The sequence below is a fragment of the Mytilus californianus genome, unplaced genomic scaffold, assembly GCF_021869535.1.
Source record: "Mytilus californianus isolate M0D057914Y unplaced genomic scaffold, xbMytCali1.0.p SCAF_2, whole genome shotgun sequence".
NCBI classification, from domain to species: Eukaryota; Metazoa; Mollusca; class Bivalvia; order Mytilida; family Mytilidae; genus Mytilus; species Mytilus californianus.
The window spans coordinates 42,870,865-42,894,777 of NW_026262668.1; the positions used below are offsets into that span (position 1 = coordinate 42,870,865).

Below are 23,913 nucleotides of genomic sequence, written 5' to 3' on the forward strand. Positions count from 1 at the left end.
TGCTGAATTTAATTTAACAGTTTTTTAATAGTAATTGACGTTTTTAACTGACATAAAATTGTCTGAAAACTTGATACATTTATGATCTTACTAAAAAAATGTCATAACACACATGGAGCAAGTGTTTTGCAAAAAGTCTGTAAATAAATACACAGTAACGATTAAATACTTTACACTTTTATTTTCTATGGTAAGTGTGTTGTTGTGAGTAAGATTGTGACAAACTGGCAAAAGTTTTAACATTTTTCAGTTAGCTTTAGCTTTAAAAAATTGTGATACCTACTAGAACAGAAGCTATATGTTTCACACAAAAATTCATTAGTGTCCATGACCTGACATATTGTTTTCTACTTGTACACTGATATAAGTACATACTCTGTTAAAAGGATCATACAAAGTTCTTAAAGATCCATCAATATTGAAGCCTATCTTCATACCCTGTTCACATTCAAAGTCTCTGCTTAAAATTGAAGTGATGTTCTGAATTTGGTATTCTGTAAAATATTTTATAAATAAAATTGTAATGGAAAATAATTACATTTTTTGCGGCCTATTTTCAAAATATATTTTTTTACGATGCCTAAATTTACAATTTCAGTTAGTTTCATTTTAGTTTATTTGTGATTAATTGGACAAAAAGTGTATTGTTTAGATCTTTACACTTAACTTCAAAATCGCAATTGTTTGAATGGTATAAGTGCTTCTTATCATCTTTTTTTCATACAATGTGCTCTTTTGATTAAATATTTGAAAAGTAAGTATATTCTTTTAATGTCTTGAGCTAAATTGTCACTGATAATCGAAAAAGTTTCATTTTAGCGTTCTAGATCAATTAAAAATGGTTTGTGAACAAGTAAAACGCATCATTCAAAAAAATGTTTTTCTTCTTAAAACACAGTAGTAATAGTAATAAATATCAGTAAGGAGTATTAGGCTTGATAGCAATAATGATTCAAACTTTTTTTTTAATTTTCAGTAAAATTTAGTTTTTAAAAATCGTGTTACATACTAGGAAGATGTTGGGTTGTTTTTTTAAATTAAATTACACGTAATAATTCCCGCTTGAAATTGCTTTTTCACTGTTAATGTTGATGTTAACTGTTATAGTGTATAGAAACTTAACTGTTGATGAAAGTTTTTATCTGGACATAATTATAAGATTAATTTAACAAACTTAAGGTTATTTTACGCAGACTAGTCCTTCACTATTGATACTGTTGAACTTATTAACGCTGCCTTAAGGTCGTTTAAGAGTAAAACAGAAAAAAAATTTCTTGGGCAAAATTAATTAATATCGTGCTATATTAAAATTTATACTTAAAAGTTTACCTCACATCACCTTTTTAAAGCTACTAGCTGTGGAAAATAATAATATTTTGAAAAGAGACAGACAATAAAAAAAAAAACATAAATCCAGTAAAAACAGACATCACCATGGCAAAAAACAAAACGATGAAAAGACAAACAACAATTACAAATTTAAATAATACACAGAAAACTAATATAAAAGATTGAGTAACACGAATCCGTCAAAAAAAACGAACTCATGTGCTCCCAAATAGTAAGCAGTTCCTGTTTCATTATTGGCATCCGTCGTAATACTCATTGCACGTAAAATTATAAGTGGAAAATATCAATGGTCATCTATGACACGGATATTCCTTATCTTGAAAGCATCCGTAAAACTTTCGAATGGATTATTTTAACTTTACAATTTGGAATCCTTGATGCAATGGCTTCCTTGTTAGCAGATTCTGAAACTCTTAGTCAAGGAAATAATGACAGGAAACGCAAATCCTGGAATATCGGATCAGCTGGGCGATACATACTAGAATCATGTGCAAAACAGTGTAGCCGAGACCATTGATTGGCGCGCTAAAATATCCCATTGACTGGGTCAGATTAGCAGAACGTTCGTCTGTAACGCCCACAACTCACGACGTATTTATTATAGACATTTAAACTGTGGGTTAACCAAAGGGTCTCAACGCCTAAATAAAATAATTCGAAAAACTAATCAGGAATAACCTTTGTGTTTTGATTTATATTGAATACTTAAACGTTCTTTACTTGTGTTTTTGTTATGTTTTGATAATGATTTTTTATGATATCGGACGTTCTTTCAGCAAAAAAGGATTTAACTGGCTTTAAAAGTTACAATGGATGTGTTGATTATTATCTTTTTTTCGGACGTCAAAGCGATTTAACAATTGCGGTTGTCCAATTATGTCATCTTTTAACTTTTATCTGGTCAAAATTTTATTTTAGAACGAATGCATGATCAACTTTAAAAAGTGTGCAAACACAAAACATATAGACAAAATATACTTCTTTCCTGTCTTTTTCGTACTTGCAAGTTAATAGACAGTAAAAAGGCTATTTTGATCAAGCCTTGTGAAATTGGCATTAAGTTTTTGAATAGGTACACTGAAATGCAGTCAAGTTTAGCGATTGATAATTCATTGATAACATTCTGGCGTATCACAAACAAACAACTTGTAACGTCTCATTTCATTGGCCGAAAGATTTAAATACAACAACAATTGTAGTGTGCACGTGAATTGACACAGGTGACCGACAATGGAATGTACTACGTTACTACGAACGTAAAAAACAATGATGTTTGGTCGAAATAATTAAATAAGTATTTTGTGAATTTCAAATAGTGGGGTCGAAATATTATACTAATAATTTGTGTTAAGTAATATTCTTTATGCATGCTGCACTTGTACCGCACTATGAAAAATATAAGGATAAAATAAAATACATGTGCCGCTTTTATACGGATGAATGTATGAACCGCTTTAATTTCTTTCATATTGACGCTAGGTTATTATCCTGACAATGTCGTAGTTACTTATAATAAGGATCTCATAATACTGATCCATTTCAAATTTATGATGGGTTGCACATTCCTGTCTTATTGTTTTCATGCTATAAAACGAAAATAAAATAGCTAAGCGTTTAGTCATTCAGAAATGACGTGTCATAAACGAGCAAATTGTCCCCGAAAGATCGTATCATGTGTGCACGTGAATATAGATGTACTATGCAATGTACTATCATGGTCACCACGAAATTCAAATGAATTCAGTGAAGGCATGTTGGTGTAAAAAGGTTTGAAATGTTTCATCGGCGAAGATTTTATTTTTGCATGTGTGGAACTTAAAAAATAAATAAATACTTGTGAGAAATGTCGTAGTTTATAAGGAACTATATAAATGTACTGTTTTCGATTTTAATTGGTTGAAAATTTATCCTTTAATTTCATACCGTAAGAATAGAGCTTTGCATAACATTGTTGAACTATCCGCCAAAGTAACGTGTGGCATGCGTGCGTATTAAAATGAAATACAAAATCATACATGTATGATAAACTTATAAACGAAATATTAAGAAATTAAGGATGACTACTGTAAAAGTATGTACAAAAATGGAGTCACCTTTTATCAATACATTTAGTGAATAACCACACTGTTTAAAACTGATTGTTTTCTATGCAACTATTTAAATATTTACAATATATAATTTTCAACCGAGGATAGCAAAACAGTTAATTATAAATTAAGAAAGTATATCGCTGGAGTTTATAAAGTACATTTCCTTCCACTGTGCCATGGTTTGCCATCTCCATTTTTTCTCTAAACAAAGCATGGCTGGTTACATGTTCTGAATTTACTTAGAATTTCGGGATTTTTTTTTCAAAATCAAGTAAACTAAATCAGAAAAAAAAATCACACTATCCTAAAACTTATGAAAGAATATGAATAATGAACATGACAGTTTATAACACAAACCCATTTACTATAAAAATCGAGCAATATCTTTAGTATGTAATTTGGTTATTTTTGTAGTTAAGTACGGTTTCATTTCAAGTACAACGTTAATTCATCAAGTCCGTTGAATAAAAGATAAGGCAGGGTGAGCAACTTGACAAAAAAAGGCAGGATGACGATTTATGTAAACAAAATCAGGATAAACTAATAAATATAGTCAGGAACTAACAGACTGAAAAATAGAAAGACAGGACAGAGATAACAACTAAAAAAAATGCAGGACAAAATGTTTCATCCAAGTCCCCCACCCCCAATCAAAATAAAATGGTAGCTCCCTTAATCCAGAACCAATTGAGAGGAGACAGTTGAATTAAATATTTCGACGTGACTGTTAAGATTAAAGTTTAAAATTTTACATGCACATGTATAAAAGCTAGAACTGCCATGGGATAATCAAGAACACAATCATGTACGTGAATACGACGATGGAAGTTTTTAACGACCTTGACCGGCTACGTGAATACTGATCAGTCCATTCAGCTTTATAGTACGCGTGTTCTATTTTCGCAGGTGTGAGGTCGAAGGTTTGAATTCACCAATGAAAACGATCGTTCCTTAACGAGTTAATCTAATAAAGTTTGTTTGACTGATTATGTTGCACGACCTTTCGCTAAGCTTGGCCGCAGTTCAGTATAAAATGTATAGTTTGATGATCTTTTCTGCTAACTACTATACTTGTGAAAAACCCTTGGCAACAGAAACATATTCAGCTTTTTTTTTAATCGACCCAATTTACATAGTAATGGACGACTTCGTACATTTTATGATCGCAAATAAAATATGTATATAATATACTGTGCACTGTAGTTCGTATATATACTGAGACCCTTTGGCAACCCCACAGTTTAAATGTTTATAATAAATACGTCATGAGTTGTGGGCGTTACAGACGAACGTTCACCTAATCTGACCCAGTCAATGTGATATTTTAGCGCGCCAATCAATGGTCTCGGCTACACTGTTTTGCACATGATTCTACATATGCTGGAATGTTAATACACAGAATGCGAGGTAACAATAGGAAAATTGAAGTCTCCGTTTGTCGTAAAGTTAGTCTTCAATCGACCCTCGTTGTCAAGATATATAGCAGACCTAACTGTAACTGTGGTATCCTTTATTTCAAGTTCATTGGGATAGATGCAGTCAATATAGTCACCAAACTTTGAATCATTTAATGAAAGGATATCATACATATAGTTGAACGTGAAATTGAAAGTTAATGCCAGCTTCTATATAAAAATAAAAAGATGTGGTTGTGTCAACGTATATTTGTTCGGCCTAACAGAAGAAAATTTGCCATAAACAATGCCATAACATCTGTTCCTGTTGGAACAAATATTCTATAGCCTTTATTCCGTAAGGAACAAATACTGTAATAAATGTTTTCCAGTGGAAAAATATTACAGAATATTTTTTCCACTTGGAACTTATATTATGGAGGAACTTCTATTTCATGACACCCATATGAATGCTGATTGTCTGTTAAGACACACGTCATACAAACGTAACAAATATGTTATCAATGAAAAAAAGACATCCATTATCCTGATGGTGTCAGTTTCAGAGAAAACGTAGGACTAATTCTTTCAATCTGGCATTAAATAACAAAAAAAACAACAGTAGAAAAGTCAATTATTTTATACTATTGTACAAGAAGAGGGACTTTAATTGTAAGTACTGTAACATATATTTTGAATTTTGTAGTACCCTCATCTGATGATCATATCGCCCCAAGGGTAGATAGTTTACAGTTACTCTGAAGCCACCTTTTGATTGGTGGTAATATAACTGTTTTTGAAAAGGGTTTCGAAGAGTTACGGCAGATCAAGCAGTATGCACGTAATGTTAACCGTGCCAATTTTACTGCACTAGATGCGAACTACGACAATAAATGTTTTTTCAGTGATGCTCCAGGCCAAAATATTGAAAGCAAAGTCCTCCCTAGGTGATTTGGCTGTTCTCTTTATGCTCCTTTTCGTCATAAAGCTCCTCAAGTATTCAAGTATTTATACAGCATTGGCTTTCAATATGGAGTATTCCGAATGAAGGTAAATTCAGAAAAAAACTCATTGGATGCAACAAGTTTTGTTTTCATTATCTAAGATAAGTTAAGTTTTTTTTATTTCAATTGAAATAAAAAGACCTGATATAAAATGCATATTTTGCGAATTTCTTTAAAACCTAGACCGATTATTTGCAGTCTTTTTCGATCGAAGAGGAATATGAATTTTATCAACAGCACATATTCGTTACAAGGCTCCTAATGATGGCTACAATACATTTTATTATTCGGCCCACAATCGCGTTTTGCTTTACAATCATCGAAATCGGACATGTGGTATTGTATGAGCTTACTTACCTCCAACGTCAGGGTCTACTGGATTAGTTTCGGACATTAGATAATCTACAATATCGGCAAGCGGATGGTTGCCTAATTTATCTAATGCCACGTGTAAGAATTCTCGCTGTTCTTGCCATGCCATTACACAATTTCTGTAGTTTGAACCTTAAACATAATTAACGAGAACCATGTCGAAAATTATATATTTATTTATTTCATATTACATATTACATGCTTTTAATATAGTGGTTATTTCATCTACAAAAGACTATACAGTGACCCTCGAAACAGAAAAGACCAAATCTAAATAATGAGTAACTCAGCTGAATTCAGTTGCCCACATAATGACGTTGAAAAACGGTTTTACGGCTGTTTTGGTGTCTAATAGGGTTGTAAATAACGTAAAGATACGATGCATGTAAATTTTGCAGCATTATTATTGGTATACTACCCATGAAAAACAAGCGTGGTTAGGTTGGATAGTCGAACATCTGTCCAAAATTGTCTTGACCCGAGTTCCAAAATACGTTGTAGAGTACTATATTATATGGGCTCAAATGTTTGAATAAACAAATAACTTCTGCTAATTTTTTATTCTAAGTAGTATTGTCTGTTGAGCAGCAAATATGGAAGATTACAAATTATCAACAGAGAATATACAAAAGCATAATATAGGTTGCAGGAAAACACGAAGGGACAAATGTTAAACTGTTTTAATATTAAATCTTTTACGTACATTTTTTTTTTGTTAACTATAGGACTGTTTAGATTGTGTAACCCTGCAAGAAAATCGTGTTTAACAAACACTAGAAAGAGGCGGCTTTATTTTTGTTTTCTGACGCATTAGAGTCGTCTTTACTGGAATAAATTTCACGTCTCCTTATGCTCTCTTCAAACATTGACTCAGTTTGTCATTCAAGGACCAGTTCAATAAATATAGCTGTGTGTTCCAATGACCTGCTAGTTTATGATCGTTTATTGGATCGATGTTTTCCGCTGAACTATAATGATGATTATCCGCTGTTATCATAAAATAGAAATAACTAAAAAAGATAGTTTTGAAATGTCACTTAAACCAAACATTGACGTTATCAGATATTAAAAAAATCAAACCTATACTTGAGATGTATATAAAATGTTTTAGTTGTCTTTACTATATACATAACCTCTTTAGTTCGTTTAAAAATATACCTGTCAATGCTTTCTGAAACGCAACATTTGTCCAGTTGATGTTGTCTCCAACACTTGGAAGACCCCATGTATGCTCAGGTACTTTGACAAGAAACCTAACTGCATCTTTTATCCGAGGGTCTGTATAATTACATTCATCTTTGAAGAAAAAATGTCCTATTAGTAAGCAAAGCACATTAAATAACATGTTCATAATAATAATTGTAGCCTTTAAAAGTTTTTAAGGGTACTTTCCGTAGTGTAGGCATTGAGAGTGCTCTTTATGATGTGATTAAACGTATGTGTTGATAAAATATTTGACAAAAATTGTATAGATTAAGCTTCCGATATTTGTACATGCAATGACCACCCCTCCCACTTTCACGGCAAAAAAAAAAGATTAAATAAAAAAACATCATGTAACTGTGATGCAATGTTAGTCTGTAGACATGGTATGCCTTTGTCTTCTTTGTTTAGCAAAAGTCCTTACTCCTTTTACCTTAAACATAAATTCTATTTTTCATGCAAATAATAATGATCAAAGCTCAATGGTAAAGTGAGATTGGTCAACTTTTTCCACTATACACGGATATTAGTACATTGTAATTCCGAAGTAAGGGACTTTCTCGTTATCTTTATCTGATAGTGTAGCGGTATTTCCTAAGCATGATTATTATGAAGTACAAAAACACTTGTTCTCTTTCAGCCAGCTTCTTTCTTTTCTTTTTTGTTACTATCTTGTACATTTGATGTAATTTTACATAAAATTTATGTTTCTTTTTTGTTACTATCTTGTACATTTGATGTAATTTTACATAAAATTTAATGTAATCAGAATATTACTCGAATGAAAACAAAGTTCAAGTCCTGTTTGAAACGCTCTTTGGAAAGTAAGCTTATAGGGATCTGAAGAAATTCCTTGAATCCAAGTATCCCCTATTTCTTGTGTCAAAACTGGTAGTTGATTCTTGATTGGTTGTATTGCTTCAATATAATCTTCAAATGTAGAAGCATCAATTTCAGCACCTGGAAACTGTAAACGTAGTATTTCAAAGTAGTTTAATATTTCCTGAAAAAAAAAATCACTGTGCTTTATTTAAACTAAGAATGCCTTACTGTTGTACTAGACTCAAGCTTGCAGCACCTTTAAACAACCAATCGAGCCACAGCCGCTTTTTTTCAGCAGCCACAATTTATAAAATATCTAAAATCTAAAAAACAGTATCAGACTCAAATGTTCCAAACTATAATAGCACCTCCTTTAACAACGGAATTCGACATTTTCACGTCTTGTCATGATTTTCTTAAGCTTAAATTCCATTTTATATACAAATGATACCAGCAGCTACTTTTTTTCTGAGGCTACTGTTTAATTGATACAAAAAAATATGCACTTTAAAATGGTTAAAAGTGGCTTCTGGTATCATTGGTAAACCATAACAGTGTGGACGACCGTAATACATATGTTGTTAATAATACCGAACATCCTTTACTTTTTTAACTTGTTTGTCATCCTCTATCGATAACAATGATTTAACGCATACACAGTCTGTCAGGGGCCTTCCAGTAGGGATGTCTATAATCACTTGTTTCACATTTCGATACATAAAATATAACTTTCTTTCAACAAAATTTAAAACGAATTTGTTTTAAATATACTTTTTATCCCGGATTTCGATTTTCATTATAAAAAGCTTCAAGTTTATGGGGTTATTTCACAAGATGTCTTAAGGAGAAAAATACGCCCATGTTGTGAAAATTTAAGAGCAACCTGGTCCGAGTACACAGTTATTTCGTAGTGCATTTCTTTTAGACAACAAATGAAAATTAAAAAAATCCCACCTGCGCTTTCTCAATAATATTTTTACAGTGTGTTGTACTACTTTTGGGACAAATTATATCAAAATTATAGAAAACCTCATCGGCTCTAACTAAAAATATGGACAATTTTATGTTAAGGGGGTCTTGAAATCTTTTGACAGCTTCCGAAGTGCTTATTTTTAACCTTTTTCAGCTGGACCAAATCACTACTTTACTTTAAAATTCATGACCCAAATTTTTTTACAGTGTAATTTCATCCCCCTACTTGCTATTTAACATGTTTAAGGCATAAAACATGGAGAAATAAATTTGGAAGGGGAATAAAAAAAATTGGCAAGTAACACACTGTCCACACTAGGGACTATATTTGTGGACAACGAAAATCAAAGGACGATAACTGTGTACTCGGACCTAATAGGATAGAAAAAGTTGACCAATCTTAATAAAACTTGGTATGACCAAAGCTTAATAAATTATGAGACTGCTTACAAAGTGTCATGGCAATAAGATATACATTATAGACAATATGATAAATTTTATATTCAACTTTGCGTGTTAAATTTTGACGTTAAAATTGAAAATTTTCAACTATCAACATTTGGGGCTTTTAAAATTAAATTATTGCAAAAAAATACTTTTAAAATGCCTTAATATATAATATATCATGTATTAAAAGCAATAGAGTACTCATTTGATATATCCGACTTAGCATAATTATTCAAAAGTCAAATTTATATGAGCCTGTGCCTAAAAATAGAGGTTTTCCAATGAAGGGGGGTCTTACATGAAGATGTAATATTTTCCAGCAATTTTAAATTTGTGAAGCTTTTTGGTTATAAATAATCCTTACATATGTATTTAATGTACTTTAAATGGAAAGAAAACTTACAAATAACATATCATATTAGTTTAAAAGGGTCTTAGGCCAAGTAAGACTGAAAATAATTTAGGGTCAATTTAGGCCGTAGCACATATTTACATTTAAAAATGCATATTGAAGCTATAGGAAATAAAAATGTGTGTCTTTTCTATCATTTCTATACTCAGGTGACATGATATAATAAATCTGAGCACAAAAAGACTCTTGCATTCAACTTTTTTGGCAGACAGTATGGTCTGATACAAAGATTTTTCACTTTTTAGTGAAAAACTTGCAGGCAATTTTAGTCTCAACAGGCTTATATTTGAACCACTTGCTATCCTACAGATAAAAAGAAAGATATTATGTGAAATGAAACAGGTACAAAAGACATTATTTAGTGCTTTTTATACAAATTTAGTGAGGTTTTTATTATGGACGTCAACTTTTATGTACCAAGCTCCTCCCATTTAACTTGATCCAAACAGGGCGTTAGACGAGGGTCATTAATACAACACATTTTGCACATATTGTCTGAGATAATCTTCTTTTCTGTAGATTCAGAGTTCACAAATGAGTAATACAACTGGATTAAAGCATAGAAACACAAATACTGACACATGAAAACCTGTCAGATAGAAAGTCAGAATGCCACTTATGCATCAAAATTGAAAAAGCTATGAAATGCTTATTTTGACCATATAATGCCAAAATTGGTCATTTTTGCAGAAATTCTATCAAATAAAAGTTTATATCCTTTAGTTTCATGCTATTTGACAAATTGACACCATCAAATCAATCAGGGAAGTTGCCAAAGTACAGATTCTATATTTCCTGATTTCACCTAATAGGATAGAAAAAGTTGACCAATCTTAATAAAACTTGGTATGACCAAAGCTTAATAAATTATGAGACTGCTTACAAAGTGTCATGGCAATAAGATATACATTATAGACAATATGATAAATTTTATATTCAACTTTGCGTGTTAAATTTTGACGTTAAAATTGAAAATTTTCAACTATCAACATTTGGGGCTTTTAAAATTAAATTATTGCAAAAAAATACTTTTAAAATGCCTTAATATATAATATATCATGTATTAAAAGCAATAGAGTACTCATTTGATATATCCGACTTAGCATAATTATTCAAAAGTCAAATTTATATGAGCCTGTGCCTAAAAATGGAGGTTTTCCAATGAAGGGGGGTCTTACATGAAGATGTAATATTTTCCAGCAATTTTAAATTTGTGAAGCTTTTTGGTTATAAATAATCCTTACATATGTATTTAATGTACTTTAAATGGAAAGAAAACTTACAAATAACATATCATATTAGTTTAAAAGGGTCTTAGGCCAAGTGAGACTGAAAATAATTTAGGGTCAATTTAGGCCGTAGCACATATTTACATTTAAAAATGCATATTGAAGCTATAGGAAATAAAAATGTGTGTCTTTTCTATCATTTCTATACTCAGGTGACATGATATAATAAATCTGAGCACAAAAAGACTCTTGCATTCAACTTTTTTGGCAGACAGTATGGTCTGATACAAAGATTTTTCACTTTTTAGTGAAAAACTTGCAGGCAATTTTAGTCTCAACAGGCTTATATTTGAACCACTTGCTATCCTACAGATAAAAAGAAAGATATTATGTGAAATGAAACAGGTACAAAAGACATTATTTAGTGCTTTTTATACAAATTTAGTGAGGTTTTTATTATGGACGTCAACTTTTATGTACCAAGCTCCTCCCATTTAACTTGATCCAAACAGGGCGTTAGACGAGGGTCATTAATACAACACATTTTGCACATATTGTCTGAGATAATCTTCTTTTCTGTAGATTCAGAGTTCACAAATGAGTAATACAACTGGATTAAAGCATAGAAACACAAATACTGACACATGAAAACCTGTCAGATAGAAAGTCAGAATGCCACTTATGCATCAAAATTGAAAAAGCTATGAAATGCTTATTTTGACCATATAATGCCAAAATTGGTCATTTTTGCAGAAATTCTATCAAATAAAAGTTTATATCCTTTAGTTTCATGCTATTTGACAAATTGACACCATCAAATCAATCAGGGAAGTTGCCAAAGTACAGATTCTATATTTCCTGATTTCACCTAATAGGATAGAAAAAGTTGACCAATCTTAATAAAACTTGGTATGACCAAAGCTTAATAAATTATGAGACTGCTTACAAAGTTTCATGGCAATAAGATATACATTATAGACAATATGATAAATTTTATATTCAACTTTGCGTGTTAAATTTTGACGTTAAAATTGAAAATTTTCAACTATCAACATTTGGGGCTTTTAAAATTAAATTATTGCAAAAAAATACTTTTAAAATGCCTTAATATATAATATATCATGTATTAAAAGCAATAGAGTACTCATTTGATATATCCGACTTAGCATAATTATTCAAAAGTCAAATTTATATGAGCCTGTGCCTAAAAATGGAGGTTTTCCAATGAAGGGGGGTCTTACATGAAGATGTAATATTTTCCAGCAATTTTAAATTTGTGAAGCTTTTTGGTTATAAATAATCCTTACATATGTATTTAATGTACTTTAAATGGAAAGAAAACTTACAAATAACATATCATATTAGTTTAAAAGGGTCTTAGGCCAAGTAAGACTGAAAATAATTTAGGGTCAATTTAGGCCGTAGCACATATTTACATTTAAAAATGCATATTGAAGCTATAGGAAATAAAAATGTGTGTCTTTTCTATCATTTCTATACTCAGGTGACATGATATAATAAATCTGAGCACAAAAAGACTCTTGCATTCAACTTTTTTGGCAGACAGTATGGTCTGATACAAAGATTTTTCACTTTTTAGTGAAAAACTTGCAGGCAATTTTAGTCTCAACAGGCTTATATTTGAACCACTTACTATCCTACAGATAAAAAGAAAGATATTATGTGAAATGAAACAGGTACAAAAGACATTATTTAGTGCTTTTTATACAAATTTAGTGAGGTTTTTATTATGGACTTCAACTTTTATGTACCAAGCTCCTCCCATTTAACTTGATCCAAACAGGGCGTTAGACGAGGGTCATTAATACAACACATTTTGCACATATTGTCTGAGATAATCTTCTTTTCTGTTAATTCAGAGTTCACAAATGAGTAATACAACTGGATTAAAGCATAGAAACACAAATATTGACACAAGAAAACCTGTCAGATAGAAAGTCAGAATGCCACTTATGCATCAAAATTGAAAAAGCTATGAAATGCTTATTTTAACCATATAATGCCAAAATTGGTCATTTTTGCAGAAATTCTATCAAATAAAAGTTTATATCCTTTAGTTTCATGCTATTTGACAAATTGACACCATCAAATCAATCAGAGAAGTTGCCAAAGTACAGATTCTATATTTCCTGATTTCACCTAATAGGATAGAAAAAGTTGACCAATCTTAATAAAACTTGGTATGAATAAAGCTTAATAAACTATGAGACTGCTTACAAAGTTTCATGGCAATAAGATATACATTATAGACAATATGATAAATTTTATATTCAACTTTGCGTGTTAAATTTTGACGTTTAAATTGAAAATTTTCAACTATCAACATTTGGGGCTTTTAAAATTAAAATATTGCAAAAAAATACTTTTAAAATGCCTTAATATATAATATATCATGTATTAAAAGCAATAGAGTACTCATTTGATATATCCGACTTAGCATAATTATTCAAAAGTCAAATTTATATGAGCCTGTGCCTAAAAATGGAGGTTTTCCAATGAAGGGGGGTCTTACATGAAGATGTAATATTTTCCAGCAATTTTAAATTTGTGAAGCTTTTTGGTTATAAATAATCCTTACATATGTATTTAATGTACTTTAAATGGAAAGAAAACTTACAAATAACATATCATATTAGTTTAAAAGGGTCTTAGGCCAAGTAAGACTGAAAATAATTTAGGGTCAATTTAGGCCGTAGCACATATTTACATTTAAAAATGCATATTGAAGCTATAGGAAATAAAAATGTGTGTCTTTTCTATCATTTCTATACTCAGGTGACATGATATAATAAATCTGAGCACAAAAAGACTCTTGCATTCAACTTTTTTGGCAGACAGTATGGTCTGATACAAAGATTTTTCACTTTTTAGTGAAAAACTTGCAGGCAATTTTAGTCTCAACAGGCTTATATTTGAACCACTTACTATCCTACAGATAAAAAGAAAGATATTATGTGAAATGAAACAGGTACAAAAGACATTATTTAGTGCTTTTTATACAAATTTAGTGAGGTTTTTATTATGGACTTCAACTTTTATGTACCAAGCTCCTCCCATTTAACTTGATCCAAACAGGGCGTTAGACGAGGGTCATTAATACAACACATTTTGCACATATTGTCTGAGATAATCTTCTTTTCTGTTGATTCAGAGTTCACAAATGAGTAATACAACTGGATTAAAGCATAGAAACACAAATATTGACACATGAAAACCTGTCAGATAGAAAGTCAGAATGCCACTTATGCATCAAAATTGAAAAAGCTATGAAATGCTTATTTTAACCATATAATGCCAAAATTGGTCATTTTTGCAGAAATTCTATCAAATAAAAGTTTATATCCTTTAGTTTCATGCTATTTGACAAATTGACACCATCAAATCAATCAGAGAAGTTGCCAAAGTACAGATTCTATATTTCCTGATTTCACCTAATAGGATAGAAAAAGTTGACCAATCTTAATAAAACTTGGTATGAATAAAGCTTAATAAACTATGAGACTGCTTACAAAGTTTCATGGCAATAAGATATACATTATAGACAATATGATAAATTTTATATTCAACTTTGCGTGTTAAATTTTGACGTTAAAATTGAAAATTTTCAACTATCAACATTTGGGGCTTTTAAAATTAAAATATTGCAAAAAAATACTTTTAAAATGCCTTAATATATAATATATCATGTATTAAAAGCAATAGAGTACTCATTTGATATATCCGACTTAGCATAATTATTCAAAAGTCAAATTTATATGAGCCTGTGCCTAAAAATGGAGGTTTTCCAATGAAGGGGGGTCTTACATGAAGATGTAATATTTTCCAGCAATTTTAAATTTGTGAAGCTTTTTGGTTATAAATAATCCTTACATATGTATTTAATGTACTTTAAATGGAAAGAAAACTTACAAATAACATATCATATTAGTTTAAAAGGGTCTTAGGCCAAGTAAGACTGAAAATAATTTAGGGTCAATTTAGGCCGTAGCACATATTTACATTTAAAAATGCATATTGAAGCTATAGGAAATAAAAATGTGTGTCTTTTCTATCATTTCTATACTCAGGTGACATGATATAATAAATCTGAGCACAAAAAGACTCTTGCATTCAACTTTTTTGGCAGACAGTATGGTCTGATACAAAGATTTTTCACTTTTTAGTGAAAAACTTGCAGGCAATTTTAGTCTCAACAGGCTTATATTTGAACCACTTACTATCCTACAGATAAAAAGAAAGATATTATGTGAAATGAAACAGGTACAAAAGACATTATTTAGTGCTTTTTATACAAATTTAGTGAGGTTTTTATTATGGACTTCAACTTTTATGTACCAAGCTCCTCCCATTTAACTTGATCCAAACAGGGCGTTAGACGAGGGTCATTAATACAACACATTTTGCACATATTGTCTGAGATAATCTTCTTTTCTGTTGATTCAGAGTTCACAAATGAGTAATACAACTGGATTAAAGCATAGAAACACAAATATTGACACATGAAAACCTGTCAGATAGAAAGTCAGAATGCCACTTATGCATCAAAATTGAAAAAGCTATGAAATGCTTATTTTAACCATATAATGCCAAAATTGGTCATTTTTGCAGAAATTCTATCAAATAAAAGTTTATATCCTTTAGTTTCATGCTATTTGACAAATTGACACCATCAAATCAATCAGAGAAGTTGCCAAAGTACAGATTCTATATTTCCTGATTTCACCTAATAGGATAGAAAAAGTTGACCAATCTTAATAAAACTTGGTATGAATAAAGCTTAATAAACTATGAGACTGCTTACAAAGTTTCATGGCAATAAGATATACATTATAGACAATATGATAAATTTTATATTCAACTTTGCGTGTTAAATTTTGACGTTAAAATTGAAAATTTTCAACTATCAACATTTGGGGCTTTTAAAATTAAAATATTGCAAAAAAATACTTTTAAAATGCCTTAATATATAATATATCATGTATTAAAAGCAATAGAGTACTCATTTGATATATCCGACTTAGCATAATTATTCAAAAGTCAAATTTATATGAGCCTGTGCCTAAAAATGGAGGTTTTCCAATGAAGGGGGGTCTTACATGAAGATGTAATATTTTCCAGCAATTTTAAATTTGTGAAGCTTTTTGGTTATAAATAATCCTTACATATGTATTTAATGTACTTTAAATGGAAAGAAAACTTACAAATAACATATCATATTAGTTTAAAAGGGTCTTAGGCCAAGTAAGACTGAAAATAATTTAGGGTCAATTTAGGCCGTAGCACATATTTACATTTAAAAATGCATATTGAAGCTATAGGAAATAAAAATGTGTGTCTTTTCTATCATTTCTATACTCAGGTGACATGATATAATAAATCTGAGCACAAAAAGACTCTTGCATTCAACTTTTTTGGCAGACAGTATGGTCTGATACAAAGATTTTTCACTTTTTAGTGAAAAACTTGCAGACAATTTTAGTCTCAACAGGCTTATATTTGAACCACTTACTATCCTACAGATAAAAAGAAAGATATTATGTGAAATGAAACAGGTACAAAAGACATTATTTAGTGCTTTTTATACAAATTTAGTGAGGTTTTTATTATGGACTTCAACTTTTATGTACCAAGCTCCTCCCATTTAACTTGATCCAAACAGGGCGTTAGACGAGGGTCATTAATACAACACATTTTGCACATATTGTCTGAGATAATCTTCTTTTCTGTTGATTCAGAGTTCACAAATGAGTAATACAACTGGATTAAAGCATAGAAACACAAATATTGACACATGAAAACCTGTCAGATAGAAAGTCAGAATGCCACTTATGCATCAAAATTGAAAAAGCTATGAAATGCTTATTTTAACCATATAATGCCAAAATTGGTCATTTTTGCAGAAATTCTATCAAATAAAAGTTTATATCCTTTAGTTTCATGCTATTTGACAAATTGACACCATCAAATCAATCAGAGAAGTTGCCAAAGTACAGATTCTATATTTCCTGATTTCACCTAATAGGATAGAAAAAGTTGACCAATCTTAATAAAACTTGGTATGAATAAAGCTTAATAAACTATGAGACTGCTTACAAAGTTTCATGGCAATAAGATATACATTATAGACAATATGATAAATTTTATATTCAACTTTGCGTGTTAAATTTTGACGTTAAAATTGAAAATTTTCAACTATCAACATTTGGGGCTTTTAAAATTAAAATATTGCAAAAAAATACTTTTAAAATGCCTTAATATATAATATATCATGTATTAAAAGCAATAGAGTACTCATTTGATATATCCGACTTAGCATAATTATTCAAAAGTCAAATTTATATGAGCCTGTGCCTAAAAATGGAGGTTTTCCAATGAAGGGGGGTCTTACATGAAGATGTAATATTTTCCAGCAATTTTAAATTTGTGAAGCTTTTTGGTTATAAATAATCCTTACATATGTATTTAATGTACTTTAAATGGAAAGAAAACTTACAAATAACATATCATATTAGTTTAAAAGGGTCTTAGGCCAAGTAAGACTGAAAATAATTTAGGGTCAATTTAGGCCGTAGCACATATTTACATTTAAAAATGCATATTGAAGCTATAGGAAATAAAAATGTGTGTCTTTTCTATCATTTCTATACTCAGGTGACATGATATAATAAATCTGAGCACAAAAAGACTCTTGCATTCAACTTTTTTGGCAGACAGTATGGTCTGATACAAAGATTTTTCACTTTTTAGTGAAAAACTTGCAGACAATTTTAGTCTCAACAGGCTTATATTTGAACCACTTACTATCCTACAGATAAAAAGAAAGATATTATGTGAAATGAAACAGGTACAAAAGACATTATTTAGTGCTTTTTATACAAATTTAGTGAGGTTTTTATTATGGACTTCAACTTTTATGTACCAAGCTCCTCCCATTTAACTTGATCCAAACAGGGCGTTAGACGAGGGTCATTAATACAACACATTTTGCACATATTGTCTGAGATAATCTTCTTTTCTGTTGATTCAGAGTTCACAAATGAGTAATACAACTGGATTAAAGCATAGAAACACAAATATTGACACATGAAAACCTGTCAGATAGAAAGTCAGAATGCCACTTATGTATCAAAATTGAAAAAGCTATGAAATGCTTATTTTAACCATATAATGCCAAAATTGGTCATTTTTGCAGAAATTCTATCAAATAAAAGTTTATATCCTTTAGTTTCATGCTATTTGACAAATTGACACCATCAAATCAATCAGAGAAGTTGCCAAAGTACAGATTCTATATTTCCTGATTTCACCTAATAGGATAGAAAAAGTTGACCAATCTTAATAAAACTTGGTATGAATAAAGCTTAATAAACTATGAGACTGCTTACAAAGTTTCATGGCAATAAGATATACATTATAGACAATATGATAAATTTTATATTCAACTTTGCGTGTTAAATTTTGACGTTAAAATTGAAAATTTTCAACTATCAACATTTGGGGCTTTTAAAATTAAAATATTGCAAAAAAATACTTTTAAAATGCCTTAATATATAATATATCATGTATTAAAAGCAATAGAGTACTCATTTGATATATCCGACTTAGCATAATTATTCAAAAGTCAAATTTATATGAGCCTGTGCCTAAAAATGGAGGTTTTCCAATGAAGGGGGGTCTTACATGAAGATGTAATATTTTCCAGCAATTTTAAATTTGTGAAGCTTTTTGGTTATAAATAATCCTTACATATGTATTTAATGTACTTTAAATGGAAAGAAAACTTACAAATAACATATCATATTAGTTTAAAAGGGTCTTAGGCCAAGTAAGACTGAAAATAATTTAGGGTCAATTTAGGCCGTAGCACATATTTACATTTAAAAATGCATATTGAAGCTATAGGAAATAAAAATGTGTGTCTTTTCTATCATTTCTATACTCAGGTGACATGATATAATAAATCTGAGCACAAAAAGACTCTTGCATTCAACTTTTTTGGCAGACAGTATGGTCTGATACAAAGATTTTTCACTTTTTAGTGAAAAACTTGCAGGCAATTTTAGTCTCAACAGGCTTATATTTGAACCACTTACTATCCTACAGATAAAAAGAAAGATATTATGTGAAATGAAACAGGTACAAAAGACATTATTTAGTGCTTTTTATACAAATTTAGTGAGGTTTTTATTATGGACTTCAACTTTTATGTACCAAGCTCCTCCCATTTAACTTGATCCAAACAGGGCGTTAGACGAGGGTCATTAATACAACACATTTTGCACATATTGTCTGAGATAATCTTCTTTTCTGTTGATTCAGAGTTCACAAATGAGTAATACAACTGGATTAAAGCATAGAAACACAAATATTGACACATGAAAACCTGTCAGATAGAAAGTCAGAATGCCACTTATGCATCAAAATTGAAAAAGCTATGAAATTCTTATTTTAACCATATAATGCCAAAATTGGTCATTTTTGCAGAAATTCTATCAAATAAAAGTTTATATCCTTTAGTTTCATGCTATTTGACAAATTGACACCATCAAATCAATCAGAGAAGTTGCCAAAGTACAGATTCTATATTTCCTGATTTCACCTCTTAGGTCCGAGTACACAGTTATTTCGTAGTGCATTTCTTTTAGACAACAAATGAAAATTAAAAAAATCCCACCTGCGCTTTCTCAATAATATTTTTACAGTGTGTTGTACTACTTTTGGGACAAATTATATCAAAATTATAGAAAACTTCATCGGCTCTAACTCAAAATATGGACAATTTTATGTTAAGGGGGTCTTGAAATCTTTTGACGGCTTCCGAAGTGCTTATTTTTAACCTTTTTCAGCTGGACCAAATCACTACTTTACTTTAAATTCATGACCCAAATTTTTTTACAGTGTAATTTCATCCCCCTACTTGCTATTTAAGGCATAAAACATGGAGAAATAAATTTGGAAGGGGTATAAAAAAAATTGGCAAGTAACACACTGACCACACTAGGGACTATATTTGTGGACAACGAAAATCAAAGGACGATAACTGTGTACTCGGACCTAATAGGATAGAAAAAGTTGAGCAATCTTAATAAAACTTGGTATGAATAAAGCTTAATAAACTATGAGACTGCTTACAAAGTTTCATGGCAATAAGATATACATTATAGACAATATGATAAATTTTATATTCAACTTTGCGTGTTAAATTTTGACGTTAAAATTGAAAATTTTCAACTATCAACATTTGGGGCTTTTAAAATTAAAATATTGCAAAAAAATACTTTTAAAATGCCTTAATATATAATATATCATGTATTAAAAGCAATAGAGTACTCATTTGATATATCCGACTTAGCATAATTATTCAAAAGTCAAATTTATATGAGCCTGTGCCTAAAAATGGAGGTTTTCCAATGAAGGGGGGTCTTACATGAAGATGTAATATTTTCCAGCAATTTTAAATTTGTGAAGCTTTTTGGTTATAAATAATCCTTACATATGTATTTAATGTACTTTAAATGGAAAGAAAACTTACAAATAACATATCATATTAGTTTAAAAGGGTCTTAGGCCAAGTAAGACTGAAAATAATTTAGGGTCAATTTAGGCCGTAGCACATATTTACATTTAAAAATGCATATTGAAGCTATAGGAAATAAAAATGTGTGTCTTTTCTATCATTTCTATACTCAGGTGACATGATATAATAAATCTGAGCACAAAAAGACTCTTGCATTCAACTTTTTTGGCAGACAGTATGGTCTGATACAAAGATTTTTCACTTTTTAGTGAAAAACTTGCAGGCAATTTTAGTCTCAACAGGCTTATATTTGAACCACTTACTATCCTACAGATAAAAAGAAAGATATTATGTGAAATGAAACAGGTACAAAAGACATTATTTAGTGCTTTTTATACAAATTTAGTGAGGTTTTTATTATGGACTTCAACTTTTATGTACCAAGCTCCTCCCATTTAACTTGATCCAAACAGGGCGTTAGACGAGGGTCATTAATACAACACATTTTGCACATATTGTCTGAGATAATCTTCTTTTCTGTTGATTCAGAGTTCACAAATGAGTAATACAACTGGATTAAAGCATAGAAACACAAATATTGACACATGAAAACCTGTCAGATAGAAAGTCAGAATGCCACTTATGCATCAAAATTGAAAAAGCTATGAAATGCTTATTTTAACCATATAATGCCAAAATTGGTCATTTTTGCAGAAATTCTATCAAATAAAAGTTTATATCCTTTAGTTTCATGCTATTTGACAAATTGACACCATCAAATCAATCAGAGAAGTTGCCAAAGTACAGATTCTATATTTCCTGATTTCACCTAATAGGATAGAAAAAGTTGACCAATCTTAATAAAACTTGGTATGAATAAAGCTTAATAAACTATGAGACTGCTTACAAAGTTTCATGGCAATAAGATATACATTATAGACAATATGATAAATTTTATATTCAACTTTGCGTGTTAAATTTTGACGTTAAAATTGAAAATTTTCAACTATCAACATTTGGGGCTTTTAAAATTAAAATATTGCAAAAAAATACTTTTAAAATGCCTTAATATATAATATATCATGTATTAAAAGCAATAGAGTACTCATTTGATATATCCGACTTAGCATAATTATTCAAAAGTCAAATTTATATGAGCCTGTGCCTAAAAATGGAGGTTTTCCAATGAAGGGGGGTCTTACATGAAGATGTAATATTTTCCAGCAATTTTAAATTTGTGAAGCTTTTTGGTTATAAATAATCCTTACATATGTATTTAATGTACTTTAAATGGAAAGAAAACTTACAAATAACATATCATATTAGTTTAAAAGGGTCTTAGGCCAAGTAAGACTGAAAATAATTTAGGGTCAATTTAGGCCGTAGCACATATTTACATTTAAAAATGCATATTGAAGCTATAGGAAATAAAAATGTGTGTCTTTTCTATCATTTCTATACTCAGGTGACATGATATAATAAATCTGAGCACAAAAAGACTCTTGCATTCAACTTTTTTGGCAGACAGTATGGTCTGATACAAAGATTTTTCACTTTTTAGTGAAAAACTTGCAGGCAATTTTAGTCTCAACAGGCTTATATTTGAACCACTTACTATCCTACAGATAAAAAGAAAGATATTATGTGAAATGAAACAGGTACAAAAGACATTATTTAGTGCTTTTTATACAAATTTAGTGAGGTTTTTATTATGGACTTCAACTTTTATGTACCAAGCTCCTCCCATTTAACTTGATCCAAACAGGGCGTTAGACGAGGGTCATTAATACAACACATTTTGCACATATTGTCTGAGATAATCTTCTTTTCTGTTGATTCAGAGTTCACAAATGAGTAATACAACTGGATTAAAGCATAGAAACACAAATATTGACACATGAAAACCTGTCAGATAGAAAGTCAGAATGCCACTTATGCATCAAAATTGAAAAAGCTATGAAATGCTTATTTTAACCATATAATGCCAAAATTGGTCATTTTTGCAGAAATTCTATCAAATAAAAGTTTATATCCTTTAGTTTCATGCTATTTGACAAATTGACACCATCAAATCAATCAGAGAAGTTGCCAAAGTACAGATTCTATATTTCCTGATTTCACCTCTTAGGTCCGAGTACACAGTTATTTCGTAGTGCATTTCTTTTAGACAACAAATGAAAATTAAAAAAATCCCACCTGCGCTTTCTCAATAATATTTTTACAGTGTGTTGTACTACTTTTGGGACAAATTATATCAAAATTATAGAAAACTTCATCGGCTCTAACTCAAAATATGGACAATTTTATGTTAAGGGGGTCTTGAAATCTTTTGACGGCTTCCGAAGTGCTTATTTTTAACCTTTTTCAGCTGGACCAAATCACTACTTTACTTTAAATTCATGACCCAAATTTTTTTACAGTGTAATTTCATCCCCCTACTTGCTATTTAAGGCATAAAACATGGAGAAATAAATTTGGAAGGGGTATAAAAAAAATTGGCAAGTAACACACTGTCCACACTAGGGACTATATTTGTGGACAACGAAAATCAAAGGACGATAACTGTGTACTCGGACCTAATAGGATAGAAAAAGTTGACCAATCTTAATAAAACTTGGTATGAATAAAGCTTAATAAACTATGAGACTGCTTACAAAGTTTCATGGCAATAAGATATACATTATAGACAATATGATAAATTTTATATTCAACTTTGCGTGTTAAATTTTGACGTTAAAATTGAAAATTTTCAACTATCAACATTTGGGGCTTTTAAAATTAAAATATTGCAAAAAAATACTTTTAAAATACCTTAATATATAATATATCATGTATTAAAAGCAATAGAGTACTCATTTGATATATCCGACTTAGCATAATTATTCAAAAGTCAAATTTATATGAGCCTGTGCCTAAAAATGGAGGTTTTCCAATGAAGGGGGGTCTTACATGAAGATGTAATATTTTCCAGCAATTTTAAATTTGTGAAGCTTTTTGGTTATAAATAATCCTTACATATGTATTTAATGTACTTTAAATGGAAAGAAAACTTACAAATAACATATCATATTAGTTTAAAA

At 30.2% G+C, this 23,913-nt stretch overlaps 1 protein-coding gene across 1 annotated transcript in view; it reads right to left on the bottom strand.

Moving 5' to 3' along the window:
* LOC127729865 (uncharacterized) overlaps positions 1-23,913 on the bottom strand; it is a 101,040-nt gene that overhangs the window by 43,042 nt on the left and 34,085 nt on the right. Inside the window, exons 5-8 of the mRNA XM_052237793.1 lie at positions 8,191-8,416; positions 7,369-7,506; positions 6,196-6,342; positions 376-494 (exon numbers count right to left, since the gene is read on the bottom strand). Coding sequence (XP_052093753.1) covers positions 376-494; positions 6,196-6,342; positions 7,369-7,506; positions 8,191-8,416 — 630 coding nt within the window. The remainder of the gene's footprint in view (positions 1-375; positions 495-6,195; positions 6,343-7,368; positions 7,507-8,190; positions 8,417-23,913) is intronic.